At 37.2% G+C, this 25,094-nt stretch overlaps 3 protein-coding genes across 7 annotated transcripts in view; 2 read left to right on the forward strand and 1 right to left on the reverse strand.

Moving 5' to 3' along the window:
- The window catches only part of LOC134794096 (liprin-alpha-1), a 269,061-nt gene extending 267,894 nt beyond the window's left edge, over window positions 1-1,167 (forward strand). For all 5 annotated transcript variants that reach the window (XM_063765792.1, XM_063765793.1, XM_063765794.1 and 2 more), the window contains 3 exons: window positions 184-340; window positions 475-591; window positions 1,049-1,167. In XM_063765792.1, coding sequence (XP_063621862.1) covers window positions 184-340; window positions 475-591; window positions 1,049-1,144 — 370 coding nt within the window. In that variant the 3' untranslated portion in view covers window positions 1,145-1,167. The remainder of the gene's footprint in view (window positions 1-183; window positions 341-474; window positions 592-1,048) is intronic.
- Window positions 1,168-10,268: 9,101 nt separating this feature from the next.
- On the reverse strand, window positions 10,269-13,935 carry LOC134794087 (ribosome biogenesis protein BMS1 homolog). Its single transcript, XM_063765774.1, has 2 exons — window positions 12,934-13,935; window positions 10,269-12,773 (listed from the first exon to the last, which is right to left on the reverse strand). The coding sequence occupies exons 1-2, from the start codon at window positions 13,835-13,837 to the stop codon at window positions 10,300-10,302; spliced, it is 3,378 nt and encodes a 1,125-aa protein (XP_063621844.1). The 5' UTR covers window positions 13,838-13,935; the 3' UTR covers window positions 10,269-10,299.
- A 334-nt stretch (window positions 13,936-14,269) lies between these two features.
- Window positions 14,270-25,094, forward strand: part of LOC134794098 (protein Aster-B-like) — a 58,187-nt gene continuing 47,362 nt past the window's right edge. Inside the window, exons 1-2 of the mRNA XM_063765798.1 lie at window positions 14,270-14,441; window positions 17,087-17,209. Coding sequence (XP_063621868.1) covers window positions 14,398-14,441; window positions 17,087-17,209 — 167 coding nt within the window. The 5' untranslated portion in view covers window positions 14,270-14,397. The remainder of the gene's footprint in view (window positions 14,442-17,086; window positions 17,210-25,094) is intronic.

Raw genomic sequence — 25,094 nt, forward strand, 5'->3', positions numbered from 1 at the left:
TCGAAACCGGTTTTTACCATTTTCGATTTGTTATTAAAGTAACTTTCAAACCGGTTATGATAGATTACAAAACCGGTTTTTATATGAAGGAAGTTACCGGTTTCGGTCCAGATCGTTCGTTATAGATATTTTTTCTCAGGTAAAATATATACAATGTATATAATTTTTATTTGAAAATTTTAGAACATCCCTACACTTTGGCGTGGCGTGTCTCAAGCGCGTGGGCTACAGCGTGCGCGCGCTGGAGGAGCGGCGGCGCGCGGCCGAGCACTGCGCGCGCGACGTGCTCGTGTGGAGCAACGAGCGCCTGCAGCGCTGGCTGCTCTCCATCAACCTGAAGGTCGGTCGGCTGATAAAAGATTAACCATTCGACTTGATTGTTATATTTAACCGTTCCTTGGCCGTTATATTTAAGATCGTCCTTTATTTTTATTGTACATCGTGTAACATATTATATTTATATTTGTTTTGCAGGAATACGCCAATAACTTGGTGGAGAGCGGCGTGCACGGCGCGCTGATTGCGCTCGACGACAACTTCGACGCCAACAGCATGGCGCTCGCGCTACAGATACCCACGCAGAACACGCAGGTACAGTGATTTTCTAAGAGCTTATCAGAACGAGAATTTGCTCTACCTACTTTATATCTACTAATTATACCTAGGTTTACCTAGTGTAATGTTTAAAATTATTTTTAATAATATAATATAGCAATGTTATATGATACCATGTATTAAGAATTTTATTCTGTTTTGTAGGGTTGGAACCGGTTTTTATTATTTTTAAAATATCTGATTCATAGTTCTCTTTTTTTATTGGATTTATTAATCTTAGTCTTTTATAAAATGTACTTATAACGGAAAAAGCCGCAAACCACGTTTAACGTAAATTATAAACCGCTTAAGCTTATGAAATAATTCCCGGTTTCTAGCTCTTGGTGTACTAAGATTTTTAATAAGTTAAATTTTTCAATGTATAAGTTCAACTTACTCAAAATCTTAAATGGGTTTTAGTTTGGATTTGGCTATAATAATATTTATTTTTCAGGCGCGGCAAATTCTCGAAGTAGAGTTCGCGAACCTTCTCCAAACCGGCACGGAGCGCGCGGCGCGCATGCCCCACGACCACCAGGCCGCCTCCTGACACCACACCATGAACTAGGCACCCAAGGCTACCCGCGTCGGCCACCACCGACCACTGTCGGCCACAGCTGACAACTGTCGGCCACCGCCGACAAATGTCGGCAACCACCGAAAACAGTCGGGAAACCGGCAGCTACCGGCAGAAACCAACTGTGAATAAACGTTTAATTTAATTTATTTGACTGGTACAAACGGCAAGTGATACACAGTTTTTTATCTTCCATAGAGCTATGGATTTTTTATTCCGGCTTTTAGACGTCGGCATCAAGTGGTAACATTCTGTAGTAAAATCAACTCTAGAATTACATTTGTAATGTATACGACTTGAGTTACTGTTTAAATAGTTTCGTGTGCGACAATATTTGTGAAAGAGACGGTTTCAGAGCTAAAATAGTAGCGGAAAAATCATATATTATCACTCTTAAGGACATATTTAATCGTATAAATAATATTTGGTATTCGAAATCATTATAAAATAATATGTGGCAGAACGTTCTATAGTGTAAATAACATTATTTGCGGTATTTGACACATTATGACTGACGTATATAGAGATGTAACTAACGCAAATCGATTGTCACAGCAAGCGATTACGATTGGATGGTACGTAGACTGAGGTATCGAATTGTGACGTATAATGAATTTTTATTTGAGATTTAAATAAAGCTAGAATTATATGGTTTTCCCGCAAGCTACCGGTCGGTCGGTGTATTTAATACACCGACCGAGTAGGTCGCACCCATTGTCAAAATTGAAACTAACTGGGGATCTATTTTAAAGTTTATTTATGTTATTTCTGTGTCAAATTTGTTGTTGTTGTCTGTTAAGTGACGATAAATATATCCATATTTACAGTTAATTATCCACCTTTTCCTTATTTTTATTAAAAGAAAAATGAAAAATTCATATCGATTTACTTAGACGACTACCGATTCATAACGGTGGTGTCCGGCCAACCCTAAAATTAAAAAAAAAAGACGTAGAACGTAAACGTTCGCAGTGCAGTTGTTTTCCTTTGTGATTTCGATGTGCAAAACATTTTACGTAGTATTGCTGTTGTGAGTGACAGACGTCAAATACCGCAAATAATGTTATTTACACTATAACTAGCTTATGACTAGCTTACATCAAATAAGTAAAAAAAAAAAAATAGGGGTTAGTTCCAAAACGAGTACTTTCATGAATATTTGGGTACGATACTATAGTGTTTATTTATTTTTAACGCTAGTACAAATTTCTCTGAATAACAATAAAGTAGACATAAATTCTTTCAATGACGTATTTTTACACTACTTTTTACTGTAGAATGTTGCCATCTTTTACATCGTTGTTGATACTTACAATAAAAGTTGTCATTACTGTTATACATATAACTATTAAACCAGTTGTAGCAACATTATGCTTTATTATATAATATATAATACAGAAGTGCTCTGATACTGTTAGATTTACTATGTACTTAACATTTATTCCGATATTTATAATATTAAAACAAATAAAAAAAATATATTAAAGCGGTTATGTGAGCATCTTACTTGAGAAAATCATAGTCTAAAAATGATACATACACACAACATCATTAATACATAGTAATATTCGTCTTTATACTTAACTTTCTTTACTACTTAACTTTCTTCAGTATTAAACCGTTAAATATATCAAACATAACATTTTCAACCTTTTAAATATAAGAATATAGTTCCAAATTGAACTTAATGTGCCTGTAGTTAGACTATAATTTTCCCAGTTTGACGCCCAAACGACCGTTTCCGACATTTTCATACTCTGATGCCAAATATTAGTTACACAAACTAATATACTTAGAGTTAAACCTGCTAGTAGTCCAAACATTAGGGAAAGAGAGACGTGAACGCCTTAGAGTGAGACAGCTTCACAAGTCACGTTCTTTTAGGGTTATCACATTCCCGTATTTGCCAAACATCCATGTTGCTTCTATATCTCTTGGCATAAAACAAAAGAAATTCAAAGAGGCATTTGGCAAGGGCAAAGTGTACGGTCGAGTACCAAACACAAAAACAAGCCAACGTTCCATAAATATATTTATACGACCTTATTGTTTGTGTCTTAGAGGCGTGTATATAAATTGATGGAACGTCTTGTAAATATGTTGGTGAACTCGACTGTACTAAAGTCAGGACATTTAACATCACCTTATGGTTGGACGAAAGTAGTCAATAAGAGTTCGCTCAGAAATAAGATACAATTTGGACATGTTTATAATAGGTGTGCCTAATAAATATAGGATTGGGGATCGGGAAATATTGACACTGATTTTTAGTTCAAAACTATTTAACATGCTTTTAAAAGTTTCTAACTTAGTATAATCTGCCATTATCAATTGAATTACCCTTTAAACGCCGATAACTCTTATAAGCGTTGTAAGTAATTAAGACTATAACGCTAATTAAGCGTTTACCTACACGGTGTTAAAGTAACTTTCATGTTTTTTTACCAATGATGTTACCGTTTGCGTTACATTTTTAGATATCACAAGAATACAGGTTAAGTTTTTTTAAATGCAACAGTAGCGACATCTATATTAAGAAACCTGAAGTTTGTCAATATTTCCTGTTCTCTCTCTGGGCCTGTGTACCAAGTGCCTCGCTGAGGTGTGTATATACTAGCTTATGTAGTTGAATGTGTGCCTCCGAGTGTTTGTACATCCATAGTATTAGGCGGTTCACATTGGTGTGCGAGCGGGACGTCCCTGTCTCACTCACACCGGAGTGTGCGGTGCATCAGTGTGATAACTGCGTTACCACAGTATAAAGGTGTCAACAATATTATTTTGTTTTTTATATGTTTTTGTGATGGTTTCACTTCACATTTGAGATTGTTATACTGGGTTACATTGCTATTCTGGTGGTTTTAAACGAATTTTAACGTCGGATATTATTTTATATTTAGCAATAGTCAATTTTAGATTTTTTTATACGAAATAACCTTTTTTTTTATTCGCGCTTTACTCCAATAGTCATATTGACGTTTTATTTTTTAATTGGTGTAATGTAATCCAGTAAAAACAACAATGTCAATGTAAAAAAATGGTGTCGACAAAATGACTGTGTATGCCGAAAGTTGAAATTGTTCAGGTTCATTCTTCTCGCTTCTGACTCAGAAGTTCTGAGTAATATGAAGTTCAGAAGGCTCGAAATATCAAAAAAGAAATCCAAGGATACCTTGAATAGAATTAGAACATTCAGTTGATATTGAACTGAAATATTTTAGCTGTCGGTAATGGCAGTGTTTCGAAGGTATCCACAGTTGCATTGCAAAGTCGACTTTAGTCCGTGCTAATAAAGAAGACTTAAATAAAATGGATTTAGTGGTCCTTCGTAGTCCCGAAAGGAAGCCCGGTTACTAGTCTGTGTACAGTGTTATGCAGTTGTGTTAGGTTCTTATATTTTATTATACGCATGTAGCGGCCCACTGTGGAACGACGCCATATTTGTTGTTGGAAATGAGAATTTTCTGTTTTTCGACGATAACTTTTTGCTAATGTGTTCCCTTCTACGTCCGAGATCTTAATTGAAAGCATAACGCCGCCGTTGTCCGATAGATGCCGCTAGCGTCTATGTAGTCGCTCCGCCCGACGCCATGACGTTGTTTCCGCATCCCCTCCCTGCAAACAGAGCTGCCAACGAGCTACGACTTGGGTTATTGTCCTTACAAAAATCTATGAAATTATAGGATCTTGGGAACCTGTTCAGGACTATCCCTGCCAAATTTTACGATTCTTTGCCAACACAAAAAAAGTTATTTCAACCAGTATGGCGTCGATCCACAGCGGGCCGTGGCTGCATTATGCCGAGTCCACATATTGGGCCAACTTGAGCCAATCTAAGGGATGCATTTATGCGTTAGAGCCGTTAGAGGGAGCAAGTGATACTGCTATCTCATTCCACCGCATAGTTGCGTCCCTCAGATTGGCCCAATATGTGTACTCGCCATTAGGTATATTTTGTTAAGCCTTTACAAACGACCGTCTTGCGCGCGCGACACTTTTTATATTTATTTTAATTTGGACTTTAAACTAATTTAGTTTCGCGCGCTCATTACGCTTATGTAACATCGACGGTTAATGAAATAAAGATTATAATTGTATAGCTAAACAATTTTAATTTGAATCTTCGTAGCGAATATTGTAAATATGGTTTGATAGTGTTTACTGCCGCCCGTGCGGACATAGCAATACTTAGCTAGCTAGGATGTGTTCAAACTTTACAAGATTATTTTTAATATTTTACCGCTTTACTATTTATTAACTAGGAATTATTATTTATTAAGTTTTAAGTTATAACTACTAGTTACTATGGAGCTGTTTCTTCTAATTGGTTACGAAATACCTCAACTCGTGTAAATGTAACGGTTGTCTGAATCACAAGTTTATTTTAAGCGTGAAGGAACATTAAAGGGCTGCTATGTACTTTGAATAGGTATCCAATAACTGTGTATAGAGTAACGAGTAACAGTATTAATAAATTAGGTGAGTGTTACGTGTGGTCACAGTGTGGAAATTATATTAAAAAGTTAAAACGTAGCTAACTTCGGAAATGTACTAAATATTTTGCCACGCATTTTGGAACGCACCCTTTATTTTTGCCGCGGTTTTTTTGACAAGTATGGTTTCTTTTTTTAGTTCTGGCAAGTTGGATTTCTTAACAGCCTTCCAAAAAAACCTTTTGCAAAAATACCAAGGGCGTTAAGTCATTTAATGAAAAAAATACTATGAATATTTCGTATTCAGATAGTGTAATCAAAAATATTTAAGTGGCTAACTTTGGGCATCATGTAACATTGTAATTGACTAAAACAATTGGACATTGAAATATAAATAACTGAAATGTATATAAATTAAAATGTAATTAAAATATGTATTCAGTTATTCGATATTGGTGTTGCCAGAATTCATTACTCTTATTACCTATATTGTTATTTCTATTTTACTTCCAACGCTTTTTTTCAGTGTAAATTTCTGTGTAGATATGCATCTAGTCAACTGAAGCAAAACTAATACCGAATAACTGGGCCGTGTTTTATAGATAAATTAGTTGAAATTCTACGAAATAAAAAGCTGTTTTGGCATTTTAACATTATTGCCAGTTTTTATTTTTGTAGATATTTTGACTGGTATCGTAAAACGCGGTCGGGGTGGGGTAGCGAGAGCGAGACAGCGATATGCCCGCGTCTCTATATCATACATACACATCATTGTTTCATTATCAATGAAATATATTAAACGACTACATAAAGTTTTATATGCGACTACGTTTACAAAATGGTTATTTAGTTATTTGTTAGTGTATAGCTTTTCGATGTAGCTACATTTTTGTATAAAGCTCGTTCGTTAGTAGGAAATGCGAAACGGTTTTCCTAAAACCGTTGCTTGATTTCCTGTTTAGCATAGCGCGGTTAGTGTACAGTGTATACTGGCCGTTAGTAGTTCGCGTCCGTGAGAGCCGAAAATAAAAAAAAAACGGCTCCGTCAAACGTCCATTAACCCATCTGTTCCGATTCCTCCTAAAGTGCCAACGTTCGACAGACGGTCGCGGGCTAACAATAAATATAATAACATGGCCGCTCTAAAAAGTACCTAACTCATCACTTTGTTTTTAAATTCCGTAGATTTTTTTGTTATTTTTAGGACTTTTTGTAGACGAGTGCGAAGATGTGTAAAAATATCAAAACACTATTCTTTCTTATAACTATCAAAAGGGGTCATACAAATAACAAAAATATTTACACAATGTGGGACGACAAGGTATGTTTTAGAGCTGTCAAAATCCTGTCCACATTCCACCGAGCTGTCGAACAATATTCCAAGTCCCAGTGGCTCGCTAGTTCGCTACCAAAGAATAAAGTTACCTTCACGTTAAGGTTATTGTATAATAGGTTTTTAGTGAATTCCATTGTATATAATTTAACATAATTTGCATAGCTTCGTTGACGACATAATTATATCGCATCGTAGCTCCGTGTGCCCGTGCCCTGCTTACATTCCAAGCTTTCTGTGTTGCCGCTTTGATAGACCATAGACAAGTTTATAATTTTTTAATCTCCATACAAAGCCACAGATAGCGTAACTTAGTGGCCTTTTCAGCGCAACGCTATTTATTTTAACTCCCAAAGAGCTTACTAGATGGCGTTGCATAAGTGGCGACATCTACAAGATGGGGCAAGCAATTTTGTATGGAGATTAACAGTTTTACATGTCTGTCTAGACGCAGGGCGGGGGAATGTAACGGTGATTATTTTGACCAATGTAATCAGAATACTGTGTAACCTTTGTAAAAATATTTATCGAATGTGCGAACGACGTACGTCATGCATAATGATAAGAGGTAAATACAATTTACACGATACAAGCACTTTGTTTTATTTGTACCTTACCAAATAAGTAAAGAAATTTGAAAACTTTAGGTAACCCAACTGCCTTCGGTTTGTACTTGTACCTACCTATAGAACCTTCGTTTTTGGAAATCAGTTCAGTAGGTAAATATCTGGGAGATCGACCTTTGCTCGGAAAACATATAAAAACTCAAAAAAGCTAACACTTCCGTGTTATCGCCTAACCGCCAGCATGACGTTTAAACGATTATAGTACGTAGAATGTCTCATTCAGTCCTCAAAAGCGAAACAATTGACAGCAAATTCATCAGAATAGGCTCAGTAGTTTTGACGCCGCGGTGAAACTCAAGACAAACTACCCCACCACGCATAAAAACCGTCACAGCTGCTGGAAAAGCACTTTGATTCTGGCATTTATTGCGAGAGAATAAGATACACGATTGAACGTATTTTCCAATCGCTATTACGGATCTTAAGATGGAATTCACCTGTCCAATTTCTTGGTCCAATGTCATTGCGTCTCGCTCTCTCATTAAGCAAAATGTGAGACGCAAATACACATTGGACAGGTTGAATACTAACCTATTACGTGGTGGGACAGACGGTGGACGCGTACAGTCAAGGTCTAAAAGTCTAAAATATCGACATGAACAAAGCGCCAGAAATAAGTGAATACGCCCTTATTGCCTAGAGTGCATAAGCATTGAAGTGGTGTTTAGATATTTTTAACCCTTCATCCTTATCGATATTTTAGAAATTAGCTGTACATGGGTACAAACTGTTACCCTTTAGCCGTAGTACATTGGCGTACATATCTAAGGACTGGCCTTACGGGCACTAAAAATGGTACTAGTTCAGCGGTGTCACTCACGAATTCGAGCCAATCGTGCAGTCTAACGCAACTAGTTGCGACCAATCGCGCGCCTGATGCGAACTCATCAACCAATCGCGCGCGTGATGCGAACTCATCAACCAATCGCGTTGTTGCAGTGTCACACCGCTGATGTGTTGGCCCCTGTCATACCTCATTAATGTCATTATTATTGCCAGTAAGGCCAGTCCTTAAGATATTTACGTCACTGCATAGTTAGGTATACCTATGTATGACATAGTGAGAGGCTTGCACCTTGCAGTAGGTACGCAAATGACATGGACGTGAAACTATCAGCACCATTTTAACATTTTAACTTTAACCCATTTCAAAAAGGAAGAGGTTCACTAGGTAATGTAATAGACCCGGCCATATATACAGTGCGGAAAGATATGTCGGGCCTTGGAGGGAAACTACCTTAAATCCTTAAGTTGGCTCATTTTATTTAAAGGAGACATTCCTTTATTTTTAAAAAGAAACAAAACTGCATTCAAAGATTTTTTTTAAATTCGCTTGTCTCGACCGGGAATCGAACCGAGTAAAACTTCCAAAAAATAAACACTCGCTATTTCTTTCTACTAGTCGATACAGAATGTTAAAAAGGTCTCTGCCCACTACACCGTACCATACCATGACCGTAGTAGGAACGTGTCAGGCAAAAAAACATTCTTTGTATTAAAAAGTATGAGACTATGTCCAATAGTGCTATGCACGGACCGTCAAAAATTGTCGGCGAGGATATTTTGCCGGTGCCGAAACGCTCCGTGCACGGCACGCAACGTTGCAAGAACGGTGCTTGCAGGCGGCGAAACGGTGAGCGTACGGGTTATAACCGCTTATGGTGGCCGTTCTAAGCCCGTTATAAACGCGTTGCCATATTACTTGCTCGCTCTTGCCAGTCTGATAAACATTTTCTCGCTCTTTCTGACGAGTATTGCTCTCGCGAATAAAACGCGGGTACTAAGGGGATGAAACGCGGATGCTACGGGGATTATAGGCGGATGCTATGGGGATGATACGCGGTTACTACGGGCACTAAACCCGTTATGTACGGATATGAAACACTGTGGACACGATGTAGTGGGTATAGTAGTCCGTATCGCGTTACATTCCGTGCCTGATACGTTCACAGCACGGTCATGGTATGATACGGTGTAGTGGGCAGATACCTTAATGATAACATTTCTCCAAGAAACATTAGGTCTTACACTCGTCTGTCGTACAAAATATCCATAAAATCGAATATTTAGTACTCAAGAATATATTTAGACAAGCAAAATTGAAGAAAAAAAGAAAAATCTTTGAATGCAGTTTTATTTCTTTTTAAAAATAAGGGAATGTCTCCTTTAAGTAAAATGAGCCAACTTAAGGATTTAAGGTAGTTTCCCTCCAGGGCCCGACTTATTTTTCCACCCTGTATATTATACTACTCTTTGGACCCGGCCCTCGCTATAAGTTTGCACCAACTTGGAAGTGACAATGCATAAGTACATATCACATATATGCCATTGGAGCACCATATTTGACATAGAATTTGGCATGAACACTTAGCGTTTGTAGGCTGCCAAAGTAATCCACATATGTACTTTCGATAAAGTTCTTGGAATTATGACAAATGGCGCTCAAAAATCTATGAGCTTGTTTAATCCTTTTCCAGGCATAGTACGATTTATTGACAGCATACGTGTCAAAAGAATTTCAACCTTAGACTTCAGATATAAGGTTCAAATCAAATTGTACTTTCGTAAAATGTTAGACGTAGTCAAATGAATCACCAAAACATCAACTAATTTTATTATGCAGATAGGGAAACCGTCTAGGTTGGTGCGGCCAGGAAAAGGATTAAGTTAAGGTTATTAAACACAGGTTATTAAAATAACTCGAGTTAACTGAGAAAAATTTAATAATACAACAAATCACATCTGAGGTTTCTTTTTATTTCCCATCTTACTTAGCGTCCTACAGATCTTCTTCTTCAACTCTTTCTGCCGTTTGAGCTTACGCCATTCGATTTCGTCCATCTCCCGCCTGTGCGCTTTTAATCTCTCCTTTGTTGCCTTCTTTTGAGCTTCTTTCTTCGTCTCAAAGTTGGTCTTAAGCATCTTCATAACGCTTGATACCTTCTGTTCATATGGGCTCTTTACTACAGCAACTCTTTCCTTGTTTATATCCTTAGGTGCTTCCCCCGATGATGTCGTAGTCTTTGATTTAGGCTTGAACCTGTAAGGCAGACCCTTCTGCAATGCTTTAGGTATTACTAAAGGCTTGAAGACTGCTGGGGCTCTCTGAATCTCAGTATACATAGAGTCCTTATTCGCATCAAACTTTAAATTCCTTTCTCTCTTCAGTTGCCCTTTAGTCTTCATGCCTTGCCAAGCGTTTTTAGACTCTAAAGGCAATAGTAGATTCACAACAGGCGCGTAGAATCGGGTAACGTCGACCTTAAACCATGTTCGACAGAAAACTATGTCACTCATTTTGATTTTGTCTTCAAATGTAGCTCGGAAACCGCCTTCAGGTTTATTGATCGCCTTTTTGATCTGTCCTCTTATTCCTGATACGGTTTTGACTCTCGCTCCTTCGAATTTCGCTACTTCAAGGGTGCTGTTGAACATGTCTTTGATAAAAGCAGTTTTCTTGTATATTTTAGTTGGTGTGCCAACTAACTTTAACTTCTTGACAATTTGAGTAGATTTGTTAATTTCGTTTACACTTCCTGTAGCTGCTATTCTGAAGCCCAATTGCTTCATATCATTGGGATCATTAGTGACTGTCTGCAAGGCCAGAAAACCTGTGTTTTGTGGCGTTATTGGCCCATAGAAGTGCATGTTACATGTCACATGTTCCGGAGTATACTTCAAATATCTACACTTTAAATCATCTTCTATTTTAGAGTAAATAGGAACAGTTTGGAACCTTCTCCATCCTAAAGAAATAATCAAAGGATCATTTGTTTTTAATATCTTTTTGTACCATCTGTGTTTCTTGACTTTACAAGACACATAGCCAATGTTCTGCTCTGCCATGTTTAATGATCCAATGAGTATTGGATAGCTAGCTTCGAAATTTGTCACAAATTCAGCAGGCATGTTTTTGAAAAGCATTCTCACATACAAACCAGGTCTGAATCCTTCCACGTCTATCCTCAAACCTTCATCCAAATCATCAAAAACTGATTTGTTCAATTCAGACTGCTTCAATGCCTCTGCTTTCAAATTCTCATAATAGGAATGATCACCTTTTATCCTATGATCATCAGGATTATCATATTCAGAGTCAAATTTCGCTTTTAGTTTCATTTTCTTTTCTAAAATTTCTGCATTAGTTAATTCTCCTTTGCGTTTTGTACCAGTTTCCTCTTTTTCCTCATTTTCCTTTGCAGCATGTTTCTGACCAGTTTCTAAGTCCTCAAAATCTCCAAACATCTCCTCATCATCACCATCACTTGCATCATCAAGTTTAAGGAGTTCTGAAGCATCTTCATCAGCTGACCTCTTTCCTGTGACAAAACAGTTAATCAAAACTTGTTTATTGACTTCACTGGTCCAATCCTTTATAGTTGGTTTATCTAGTGAGTAAAAAAAAGAACATTCCTCAGTGTCTAATCTCTCTTTCTCTTTATGTTTCTTTTTCTGTGTGTCTGTTACTTTCTTAAATAACCCTCCAATTTCTTCGCCATCACTTTCATCTGATTCTTCCTTTTCCTTGTTTTTATTTCCAATCTCAAATTCCCCGTACACAAGCTTCATTATATTCTTAGATGTTTTCTGCCTCTCAAAATAAGCCTCAGTGGCTTTCTCACTAAGCTTTTCTTTCCATTTAGCACCAAAACCTTCATTATCTGATTCATCACCATCCCCACTTTCTTCATCATCATTATCATCATCTTTTTCAGTAGGAAGATCATTATCCTCAGACCCTGAGTCATTATTCCATGGAACCTTGTTGCTTTCCTTCTCTTGATCAATACCACTATCATTGTCTGAATCATTATCATCAGAATCTGACTCATCTGAGCTTTCCTGTCCTTTTTTATTGTTATGTTGTAAATACTCATCATCTTTTATCATATCAGGATAGATCACGGCACCACCACTGAACAATTGGAACCCAGATTCTTGCATCTGCTCATCCACTGTCTCTTTAGTCTCAACAACATTTTTAAGCAGCTCCTTTTTTTCACTAACCTCCTCATCTTCTTTTTTATGATGATGGGAGCCTTGCAGCTCAATGTAAACAGCATCTTTGTCGTAAACAATGCCACCTACGCCTGAAAAGGGTGCATAGATCTGTCTCTCTCTTTCCATGAGGTGTCGCTTTTTCTCTTTGCTGGGAAGTGGACAGGGGTCAGGTAGATATGACAGTTCACTAATTTTCATGTCTCCAACACCTGAAAGTAATAAAAAGAGTTGGTTGTGATTTAACTTGTTTAGTACAAAAAAAACTAAGATAGATGAATTTATGATTGTTGTTCAGTTGTTCTCATGTTTCTAATATCAAGTAGCCAAATAAAATACCATTTTTAAGAATGCTTAAAAAATTAAACTTACCAGCAACATGTACAGCAGACTCCTTCATCAACGGCACTCCCCTCACATAGCCATAGAGCACCACATCTCTATTGACCTTTGGGTCCTTCCGGATCGCCTCCTGGTTAGTTATATCCTCCATTCTGTCCCCCAGCACATAAGCATGGGTCATGCGCCAGCTTAACGGCCTAAACTTCATTACAGATATGAAACGGGACAAATTCTTTATTTCATTCCTTAAATATTCTCCATGGACTATACCGGAGAGGTAAAATAACTTAGCGCCTTGGTACACCTCTGTCCAAAATCTGTGCTTCAAAGTTTTCTTAGTTGTTTTCAGTGTCTTTGCATTCTTTATCATGTCCAAATGCGTCAACACACCCATAATTTTAGGCATGCCATGCACTTGACATATGTTTAGGAACTCGAATATTTCCATTTCGAAGCCGAAGCTAGCGTCGCAGAGGAGTAGAACTAGGTCAGCGCATTTTGCGATGTCGATCATCGAGTTGACATCATTATTGCATTCTATGAGAGTTATTCGGCGTTTCTTTGATGTGACGATGGTCACAGGGCCTTTTATGCTTGTGACGTTGGTTTTAATGAAGCTTTTAATGAGATTGTTAATGACTGTGGTCTTTCCTACGCGCGGCGGACCAACGACAGCAACTACTATCGGAGGAGGTTCTAGCGGTGTCTTATCTACCTGGGGAATCCGCTGCTTCTTTGCAATGATATCCTCCTTCCTCCTAAACTGCCTCTCAGCTCGCACGGCCGACTGTATAGCAAAAGCTTTAGGATTTCGTTGCCGAGCGCTTAGGTTAGATTGGTCGATTTGGTTTTTCTTTTTCTTCTTCTCCGCTTTTCGGCCGGCATGTTTAGCCCGATGGGACTTCTTTTTGTCAAAAGCCGAATCGTCTGCCATGGTTTTCACTTGAAGTTAATTCATTTATGGTCTATAAAATAAATTCACGTGGTGAATCTAAATCACTCCGCCGAATGTTGATTAGTTTTGACATTGACAGATGATTGTAATGTTGCCAATGTTGCAAGTGTAAATAATTATTAATATGAATGCAAAAAGGAGTTGACATTATTCATAGAAGTTATCCTAGATTCATGATATTATTAAAGGCGCAGGCTACTCGTTTCAGTCACGCATGTCTTATGCCTTGTTTAGGTAATGCTGCACTGGTGTGCATACCCTATCCAAGTAGCCACCAAACATGGGCATACAGGGCATTGGTACTTCTTTTTGTCTCGGCTATATGCACTGTGTGCAAGGGCCCATAATCACAAGAGAAATTTCCAAATATTTATTGCAACACTGAGCTAGTTCTGTCAGATTGTCTCGATGCAGTCAATAGTATTTTTGTTGTATTTTGTGCATAGATCTCTTGTATCTGGATGATGAAAGCAAAAAACGCAGCTGTGAACAATAGCTCGCGAGTGGCTGACCTGAGCGTGCACTAAAACCCTGTGACTATGACTACTTCGGAGCTGGACAGCCGCAACATAGCAATTTCCATGTGAGTTATATTGACGTTTTTGGGGCTTATTTACTAATTTTAGAAGGATCACGCAGTTGTAGATGTTTGCGTCGTCGTGTCTGCTCTATTTACATTGTGTTCCCCGTTATCAGTTGTCTGTGAATCGCCTAGCTCGGCGGTAATTAGGTCTCAGACTTCGGTTTATGTACTAGACTTAACTAGACAATGGAGTTACGCGCTCTCGAAAGGCCTACTGTTACCAATTTGTTCAAAAACAAATTCAGGATCGATAGTATGGTGTTCATAGATCCAATTATATTTTTTTCTGATAAGTGGATAGTTGAGCCAAGGTGAGTGAAACAAACTTCCAATTAGATTTCTAAATATTGATATTTTACTAGCTTTAAACATTCATACAGATGTACTAAGACTATTTAGCTACATATTTAATAGCTAAATCTTCCTGCTGCACTAAAACAACAATCCTAGAGCATTCAATTAAATTTTCCTGACATTTTTTATATTTTTATTGTGTATTGTAATTAGTTTTTCCATACAAACTTTAATTAAAATAGCAATGACAGGAAAAGTGATGTAACTGTTTTCTCAAGAAACAAATAACCAAGATATGGTGTTAACAATCAAGATAAGAGGAGAAACTAGTAAGCCTTTAGTTTGCACAGCTTTATGGCTATATAATCAATTACGCTGGAGCTGAAATAACATAAGTAATGACATGTGAATATTGCTATTTTATTCTGTAATTAATTAATTATTATATACAACTGATTTTCAATAATGTTATATTATATAATTTTCCATTAGAGTCAGTGCGGAAAGAGAAGAGTCATAGAATGTATGGGACCCAGTACATTCCACAACTCTTCTCTTTCCAAACAGACTCTAAAAGATATTCATTAAAGGTAAAGATGACTGACAAGAATAGTTAATTTTAGCAGTCTGGGTTATTTGCATTCTAATTTAATCAAAACTAGAATTATCAATATCTGGGAGACCGAGCTTTGCTCGGAAAACATATAAAAACTCAAAAATGCGCGTTTTTCCAGAGATAAGACCTAGCTAGACCGACTTATCGCCCCCGAAAACCCCCTATAACAAATTTCATCAAAATTGTTAGAGCCGTTTCCGAGATCCCCGAAATATATATATAAATAAATATACTTATAAATAAATAAACAAGAATTGTTCATTTAAATAAAGGTATTAGATTAGACGGACCTTTTATCAAAAGGTTAATTACACATGCCAATCCCATGTGCTAAATTGCATGTGTCATCATGTTTTTTTCTCACATTCTCATTGGCACAAATATTTCAGCACTATAGTCATTCATGAAATGTTTCATTACACTCCTGATAAACTGAAATAATCATGTGTGTCACAACATCATGCCACCAATTTAGCAGTGTTGTATGTTCTAATTTTTCCTTATCATAGACATAGGTACTGACTGGCTATCAGCTAATGAAACTAGATATATTGTATAGTTTGAAAAAATTGTTAGTGATAATATTTACTCTTGTATGTACATACTTGTAGTTGCAAAAACAAATGAAATAAATTACATTGATATTTATAGCCATTTCTGCTGCATTTTCAAGAAATATATTATATTCAAGTGCTGATAGGATTAATAATGCTTTTTAACTCCCTGTGCAAATAAAGGGATATTATAAGTTTGACCGCCATGTGGGTGTCTGTCTGTCTGTAGTGCCATAGCTCTTAAATGAGTGACAAGCCAATTTGGATGTGTTTTTTTTAAATTTAAAAGCAAGTTTTGTAGAGGTGGATTTGGACATATTTATCAGAATTGGCTTGTCCGTTTCATCCTATCATTCTAAATAAGGAATGTCTATCTGAACACTCATATACACATTCAGTCGACCTAATGGCAAATATGGCCAGACATCTAGAGTCACCATAGTGTTATAATGCTTTCGATTCCATGGGTATCACATGCGAGTTGCTGACCCTATAAAATCCTGTTCACTCCTCCATTCTGTATTTATCTTACCAATTCATTACGTTTTTAAGGACTTGTTTACTTATTTTATCAATCAATCATTTATTTATTTAAACTATGCAATAGCACAAAAGAACAACTTAATGTACAAAAGGCGAACTTAATGCCATGAGGCATTCTGTACCAGTCAACCTTAAAGCAAAGCAGAAAATATTGTAGGCAGTGCATTTGAACATTTATTTCAGACATAAGCCCATATCATTTGTTACTAATATTTTTGTGTTTTTTTTCTTGTTAAAATTAATAATCTCTTTATCAGATAAGCTATAATTGCGTGATTGTTTGTTCCGGTGATTGCAAGGGGGCGTTATCTGTACTGCAGTAGCGTGAGCTGCAAAGGATAATGTTTTAAAGTACATATGGTGCTATTTTACTGCACTAGTGCGATAATTAACACATTATTACGTGACTATGTCGAAAATTTAAAGTGCCATAATTATGTACTGTAAAACGTTGTACGATACATGTGCGAATAGGTAATTCGAAACGAGTGGCGATAAATTGAAACACGACCGAAGGGAGTGTTTTAAATCGACGCGAGTTACTTACTTACGTACGTACGTACTTTTACGTACGTACTTTTCGCACTGATGTCGTAATGTACTATTACTAAAACTTATTGGTTCACGTTGTGTTACAGGAGAAAGTCGGTGGAAAACCTGGTGATATCGTCTCAAGATGCCATCGGTCAGAGCATCAGCCAGGCTCTGACCTTCTCCGGGGTCATCACACAGCACACCAACCAGATCCTTCAGGAAAACAAGTAAGTGCAACTACTGTACTGACTGATGATACTCCTTACTTGCATACATGTCTCTCAATGACACAGCGAACACGAACCCTTACACCAACACCACCCACCACCTCCACCTTACAGAAGAATCCCCGGTTACAATTCAAAATCTGCCCATGGCGTTTTGCTATCACTTTCACACGGCCTGACACTCGACATCATATACTCTCTCATTTACACATCGTTCATCAACAGTTCGTTCTATCACTCACTCGTACACTCCTTACGTTCCAATCCGCGCATCCTACAAAAATAGCACTAGATTCTAGACCCTACTCATAGAGTTGTGTTCCTGCCGGTGAGTAACGTTGCCAGAGCTCAACGAGGGTGCGGAATGTTAGGGTCGGAAACGCGCATGTAACACCTCTGGAGTTGCAGCCCATACAACCATTTCCAGTCGCCGTTACGACGCGGTGTTGACACATCTTGTGTCGACACCGTCTGTTTCGGTCACAATTCCAGTCGCAGAGTCGTCGCCGTGTCGACACAGTTACCAGAAATGGGGAAGGGTCGACACATGACACAAAGTGACATAAAGTGTGGTCGCCGTGTGCACACATTGTTTCGGGTTTGCGACTACTTTATGCCAAAATCATTCGTTCATTCGTTCATTTTGTTCCTGTCAAATGGAAACTGTCAGATGAAAAAATACTTAAATAAAAATAAGTGACATTAATACGCCATCTCTAAAACGGATTACAAGACGTAATTATATATTGTTTGCATTTATATTACAATATGACTTAAATTATTATGGGGAATTAAACTGCTCGAGTGATTTGATAAACTAAGTGTAATATAATCAACGCGCCACCACATTGTTTTAGTTTAGCCGGAAATGAAATTGTTTACTTCTCAGTGCCTGTGTTCATAACTATATTATTTGAAGCATTTTTAGTACTTCGATGCGTATACTATACTTAAATAACAGAAATAACGCTTTACATACTACGAAACTTGTTAATTATGATGTATAAATATGGTTTAAGGCTGAGAAATATTGCAGTCACAAAGTAGTTGCAATGTTTCGACTTTGTGTCGACTCTGTGTTGACACATGACACGCGCTGTCAAAAGTAATAACAAAGTTACTGGTATGTTACTGGATTTGCAAAATGGCTCCTTGTGTTGATTTGTTTTCAGATATTCTCAAAGTGTAAAAATGCCGTGGTCAGAGATGGGCATTAATCGATTAACTGTTTATTCGACTAATTAATGGAATAAAAAAAGTTAATTCTCAAATTTTAATCACGATTAGTTTAGTCGACCTAACATAGATTGAAATTGAATTAATCTGAATATTAATCGAATAAATTATCGATTAAATCTCGATTGAAAGTTGACAGGGGGCCATTTTTGTACGTAAAAATAATAGAAATGTCTTGCATGCAGTACGGTTACCATCAGTTTGTCACTCACATAAACGCCGTCGAGAACGTAATTTACTTTCTATCCATCCCGTTTGCACTAACATGCGAGTGCGAGCGAGATGTATAGAAAGTAAATTACGTTCTCGACGGCGTTTATGTCAGTGACAAACTGATGGTAACCGTACAGATGGTAGCAAAACACTTTGTCATAAAAGTCGAGATGGGTGTCGATTATAGGTTTTAGGGAGTGCCGATTTCGAAAATAATGACCATTTTGGAATCCGAAATGGCGGCCATGCACTGTGTCATAAAAGTCGTCATGGATGTCGTTTTATACGTTTTAGGGGGCCCCAATTTTGAAAATGATGACCATTTTGGAATCCAAAATGGCGGCCATGCACTATGCCATAAAAGTCGTCATGGGTGTCGTTTTATAGGTTTTAGGGGGCGCAGATTTCGAAAATGATAACCATTTTGGATTCCAAGATGGCGGCCATGCACTATGTCATAAAAGTCGTCATGTATGTCGTTTTATAGGTTTTAGGGGGCCCCGCTTTCGAAAATGATGACCATTTTGGAATCCAAAATGGCGGCCATGCACTATGTCATAAAATTCGTCATGGGTGTCGTTTTATAGGTTTTGGGGGGCGCAGATTTCGAAAATGATAACATTTTCAATTTAAAAATGGCGGCAATGCACTATGTCATAAAAGTCGTCATGGATATCGTTTTATAGGTTTTAGGGGGCGCAGATTTCGAAAATGATGACTATTTTGGATTCCAAGATGGCGGCCATGCACTATGTCATAAAAGTCGTCATGGATGTCGTTTTATAGGTTTTAGGGGGCGCAGATTTCGAAAATGATGACTATTTTGGATTCCACTTTTATGACAAAATACGTAGCCGCCATCTTGGATTATAAAATGATCATCGTTTTCGAATTCTGCACTCCCTAAAACCTATAAATCGACATCCGTGATGACGCAAGTTATCTTTATTTTCAGATCTAACAAATTGCTACAGAATACAAAGGACAAAAAAGAAGCGAGGAGGTAATGAAACAAGCAAAAATACAGATGATTCCTCGACGCAATTGGGTGATTCTTAAATTGTGTCCAGATTTTTTTTGTCATAAAAGTTTATATTTTTCACATATTACTCTCACAAGTTCCGTGACATTTCGACCTTGTAATTTTTTAAGTACTTAAATGTTTTTGTTTATCTATGAGGATCTCACTAGAATAGTATAATCAAGGTATGTTTATATTTGATGAATGAAATAGTAACGCAAAAAAAAAAATATATTTGTGTCTTATATTCCTGCCGAAGACTTTTATTTTACCTTTTCCTTCTACACAAGTTTGGCCAAGTAATAAGAATTTAGGGCTCTCAATTTTATTTTGACTTCTACAACAGTAAAGCTACGAGGCCATGTTTGGATGTTTGGTATCGTTTTCGTATAAATTCGCAGTACCAAATTTAGTTAAGGTATCACATTGACACCATTCCGAAGTAAAAACATATAAACTTATTAAAATACTTTCTTTTAAACTCCTCTTCACGCTTAAACTGCTGAACAGTTTTAATTTAAATTTGGTACACATATATTTTGAGTCCCGAGACAGGATATAATAAGTTATCTCAAAAATCATCCTTTAAAGGTGTGAAATGAGGCGTAGGGGGGAATTCAGAATTGACTTCTTGAAGTTAATACTGTTTAAGTTTAGGTTTGAAGTCAAGTTTTTTCATCATTTTTAACTAAATCAAAGATGTAGACCATCCCAAATTTCATATAAATCGGTTCAGCGGTTATTGATTTCCCGTACAAATTTCCACGCCACTTTTCACACCTTCAAAAGACGATTTTGGTTATAAGATCTATCCTATGTCCTGTTCCGGGACGCAAACTATTTCTATACCAAATTTCAATGAAATCGGTTCAGCGGTTAAGCGTCAAGAAGAGTTTCAAAAAAACCGGCCAAGTGCGAGTCGGACTCGCGTATTAAGGGTTCCGTACCTACATTAAGTCCGACTCGCGCTTGACTGCACATTTCTAATAGGTTTTCCTGTCATCTATAGGTAAAGAACTATTTTGTGTATTCAGACGGACATACATACAGACGCACGAGTGATCCTATAAGGGTTCCGTTTTTTCCTTTTGAGGTACGGAACCCTAAAAAGATTTATTTTTATTTTGTGGAATGGTGTCAATGTGATATCTTAAATGGATTCAGCACCCCAGATTTATACGAAAACGATACCAAACACGGCCTAGCACCTTCACTGATATAGATATATCAAGATAAAATTGAGAGCCCTAAATAAACTTTCAAGAGCGGATATCTCAAAAACTATTCAACATATCGAAAAAATTGACGGAATAAACTTGTAACAAATTAAATTACCTTTCATTTTGTATAAGTGGCCATGTCGCTGAGATGCATAGTTTCCGAGATATAATCGAAAAACGGGAAAATGGGACCTTCAAAGCCCCCTCTCTCCCCCCCGCTCAAGGGCTACGGCCGGGGACTTTTGATATGTTCACCTCCTAACTTGTCAAACCGAGTTACGGAGTCAAAAATTGTGTTCCGAGCATTTCCCTCTACAACTTTTGGAGCATTCGTTGCCTGACCTAAGTAGCTTATTGAATTTCTTTAAAAACTTTTCTGTAAAAGGTTGACGGGTGTTGGGTGTTTATATGGTTTCGGTCGATTATTATCATTTGCATTGCCCATGATGACTTACTAGAATTACGAGCACACGAGACACTAATAGTAGTTTGACAAACCTTGGTTTTCAAGAGGTATTTTATATTGACATTTGCTGTCACAAATTTGCTGTCAGATTTAGTCGCAAACCGCACGCAAAGTGCACACAAATGTGTCGACACCTTGTTACGGAAAAGTGTAGACACGGCGACGACACTTTGTTTCGAAACAATTCTAGACACATTGTGTGGACTCTGTTACGACACATCTGACATTTAGTTACCACTTTGTGATTCTGCGACTGGAATGGTTATATGGGAGGCGTACATAGGCAACAAGGGGGAGGGGTCAAGCTAAATCTCACTAAATCTCAGACAAGACAAGACGCCTCACGGATCATTAATGCCTCGCCTCATTAATGGACGCTCCCAATCCCAATGAGTTTTATGAAACTTCTATCCCGCGAGTTTCGTTTAAATTCACACCGGTGCGTGTGATAATCAGACATCGTAAATTTTATAGCATTTTCGGTGCAGCGGAGTGGTGTTAACGGAATTGGTATAAACAATTTCAACCCTAATGATTAATTACGTTAATATTAACCTTAATTTACCATTTCAGTTGGAATTGTCTATACCAATTCCGTTAACACCACTCCGCTGCACCAAAAATGCTATAAAATTTACGATGTATGGTGTATATAGGTTTTTTATGGACAAATTGTAATTCATTTCCGATATCTAAGTTAAATATTACAGGTAATTACTAGGGGGGTAGTGGGTGTGCACTGAACTATCAAGTAATTACCATAATACGCTAAACGTATGTGTAGTGACGTACCCAAAATGTCGGTGACTCACACTGCGTGTAAACAACTAACACGCAACCAGGAGTTCCCGAAGGTTAATTACTGTGGGACACGGGAAAGGGGACCATATTATGGCTTGGATAAGGTCTATTTCTCAATGGTATTGTAGGCAATGATGCTAATACTGTCAGTAGCTATTAACAGTGGGTACGGGAAATGGAATCTTATGCTAGGGTCTATTTCTAAATGGTATCGTAGGCTAACCATACCAACACTGTTAATAGCTTTTAACAATGGGATATGAGATATGGGAACCTTATTATTGCTGTTTTAAGGTCTATTTTTGAGAAATCGTAGCCTAATACATACCTATATTCGAAAATAATGGAAGGGGGGACCTGATAGGTGTGTTAGAGTATAATTTTAAAGAATGGTATCATAGGTTATCTAAAGTGGGAAAGTGGCCCTTATTGTTGCTTTCTTAAGGTCCGCTTGTCAGACAATGATTTGTCATTTGTCTGATTTTTTACATCTTGATTTCGAAAGATCATATATTATGCGTGTGTAAAACATAACATAATACTTAAATAGAACATTGTGAACTTATTGGAAACCGTTTTAAAAATTAAACTGAAATGTAAGTTTTAATGTTGTAAATTAAATTTTACAATATTTCAAAATCCCTAAGTATTACATATTGCCCAAACTTAGAATAAATAATCAAATACCTACCTACACTACAACAACTCAGATTTTTTTATTGCCTAGGTATAAAAAGTCTAGTAAATTCCTCCAATCGATAAATGCCAATTATCGATAACGGCTCTATAAAAATAATTATTCAATGAACTTTATCAATAGATAACACAAACGCGCGATCCGCAAATCTGTCTTGATCAGTAACAGGTGATGTTCTATCCCTTTCATACCCTAGTGTCCTGTGAAGGACGTAATTAAGGCGACTGATAATGTCAACGTCCTTGACCATACATTTAACGCCTCACTCACGCACCTGAATATGTAGGTACTTTCATTAAAATATTATTTGCTGTAATGTTTTTATCATTGATTTCTTAAATTCGCACAAATGTTAATAAATAACATATATTTTAACTAGAAATTGATATAAATAAAATATTTAAGTATATAAATTGTCGATAAGATACCGGATATCCTTAAAAAGTGCGAGATTAAGAAGTAATCAAGTTAACTTAGGTTATGACGACCGGTCTGGTCTAGTGGATAGTGACCCTGTCTGCTAAGCCGATGGTCCTGGGTTCGAATCCCAGTAAGGGCATTTATTTGTGTGATGAACACTAATATTTGTTCCTGAGTCATGGTTGTTTTCTATGTATATAAGTATGTATTTATCTATACAAGTATGTATATCGTCGCCTAGTACCCATAGTACAAGCTTTGCTTAGTTTGGGGCTAGGTTTGATCTGTGTAAGATGTCCCCTAATATTTATTTATTTTATTTATTTATTTATTTGCATTATTCGCTAGGTAAAAGCACTGGTGGCCTAGCGGTAAGGGCGACTTTCATTCCGGAGGTCGCGGGTTCAATTCAAACCGCGGCTCGTAAAGTAACTGCATCGCTAAAAAATAACTGCATTCCCATTGCCAGGGAGGTTTTGGGATTATACTGAGCAACTTTTACTATGGGACCAACCCCGAAATCGCGAAAAAGAAATTTACCCTCCCATAGAAAAAGAACCAGCCAAAATGTATGAAACTGCCAAATTTTTTTTCACGATTCGGGGTTGGTCCTATAGTAAAAGTTGCTCAGTATAATCCCAAAACCTCCCTGGCAACGGGAATACAGTTATTTTTTACCCAACTTGTAGAACTTCACTTTACGTGCATGGCGCTGTCTCGCCCACACAATGTAAAGTCCGTTGGCTTGTACTAACTAGTCGCCTTAACGGATTAGATTAGGCAGGTACGAGTATTTACGTCAGTGTATATTGGGCATTAAGCGTGAGTGCATCGAAAATGATGCTCGACGAGTATCGAGTGCGGTTCACTCAGTGGGATTCAGGGATCAATATTATAAGGTACCGTTTTGAACCTTAATGTTATTCTAATAAGGACTAACAGGCCTATTCGAGATTTAGTTATTCGATCTGATACTGATCTGTCAGTGTCAAAAGTGACGTTTCTTCAACCGAAAGCTTTACTTTTGACACTGACAGATCAGTATCATCAGAAACAGATCAAATAGCTAAAGCTCGAATTGGCTTATGTTGTCTTTGGATAAAAGAAGGGCGATATGCGTGTGATTGTTATGTGTCAAAGTGCCGCCAGTTTTAGACCTTAATGTAATTGGATTAAGGTCGTTTATCGAAAAAAATTGTGATGTGCGTGTGATTGTATTGGATTGCGTCAAAATATCCGATCAGTATTATAATATAAGGTACCGTTTCAGACCTAGATAATCGTGGTAAGGTGTTTTTTTTTTAATTGGAAATAAGTGGGGTTTTGATATTCTCGTAATTGTTATAAAGACTATGAATTGAGGTTAATATGTTAAGATAAGATAGATAATCGTTTTGCATCATGCATTACCGGCCTATTACTTACGATAAGGGGGTATTTATACGTGTAAGTGTATCTGTGATTTCGTTGCTTCCAAATAGATGAACTAATTTGAGTACAGTTTTACACAGGGGACAGTACAGTTGTACAGAGGGAAAATTATTCATTATTGAACTACTACTAAATATCAGAAAGAATCACTAAGTACACCTTATAAAACAAAGTCCTCCGCCGCGTCTGTCGCGATAAACTCAAAAACTACTGAACGGATTTTCATGCGGTTTTCACCTATCAATATAATGATTATTGAAGAAGGTTTAGGTATATAATTTTTTAAGGTTTCTTGTAATTGTAAACCGTGCAAAGCTAGGGCGGGTCGCTAGTCTATTAAATGTTCGAATATGTCCAATATTTTAGTCGTCGGGCTTCAA

The sequence above is a fragment of the Cydia splendana genome, chromosome 10 (genome assembly GCF_910591565.1).
Source record: "Cydia splendana chromosome 10, ilCydSple1.2, whole genome shotgun sequence".
Taxonomy (NCBI): Eukaryota; Metazoa; Arthropoda; class Insecta; order Lepidoptera; family Tortricidae; genus Cydia; species Cydia splendana.

Excerpts from the sequence above, each read along its gene's own strand:
- LOC134794087 (XM_063765774.1), bottom strand. The coding sequence starts at position 13,837 with ATGGCAGACGATTCGGCTTTTGACAAAAAGAAGTCCCATCGGGCTAAA. Across the intron at positions 12,774-12,933 it reads GTCTGCTGTACATGTTGCTG|GTGTTGGAGACATGAAAATT; the intron begins GTAAGTTTAATT and ends TATTACTTTCAG.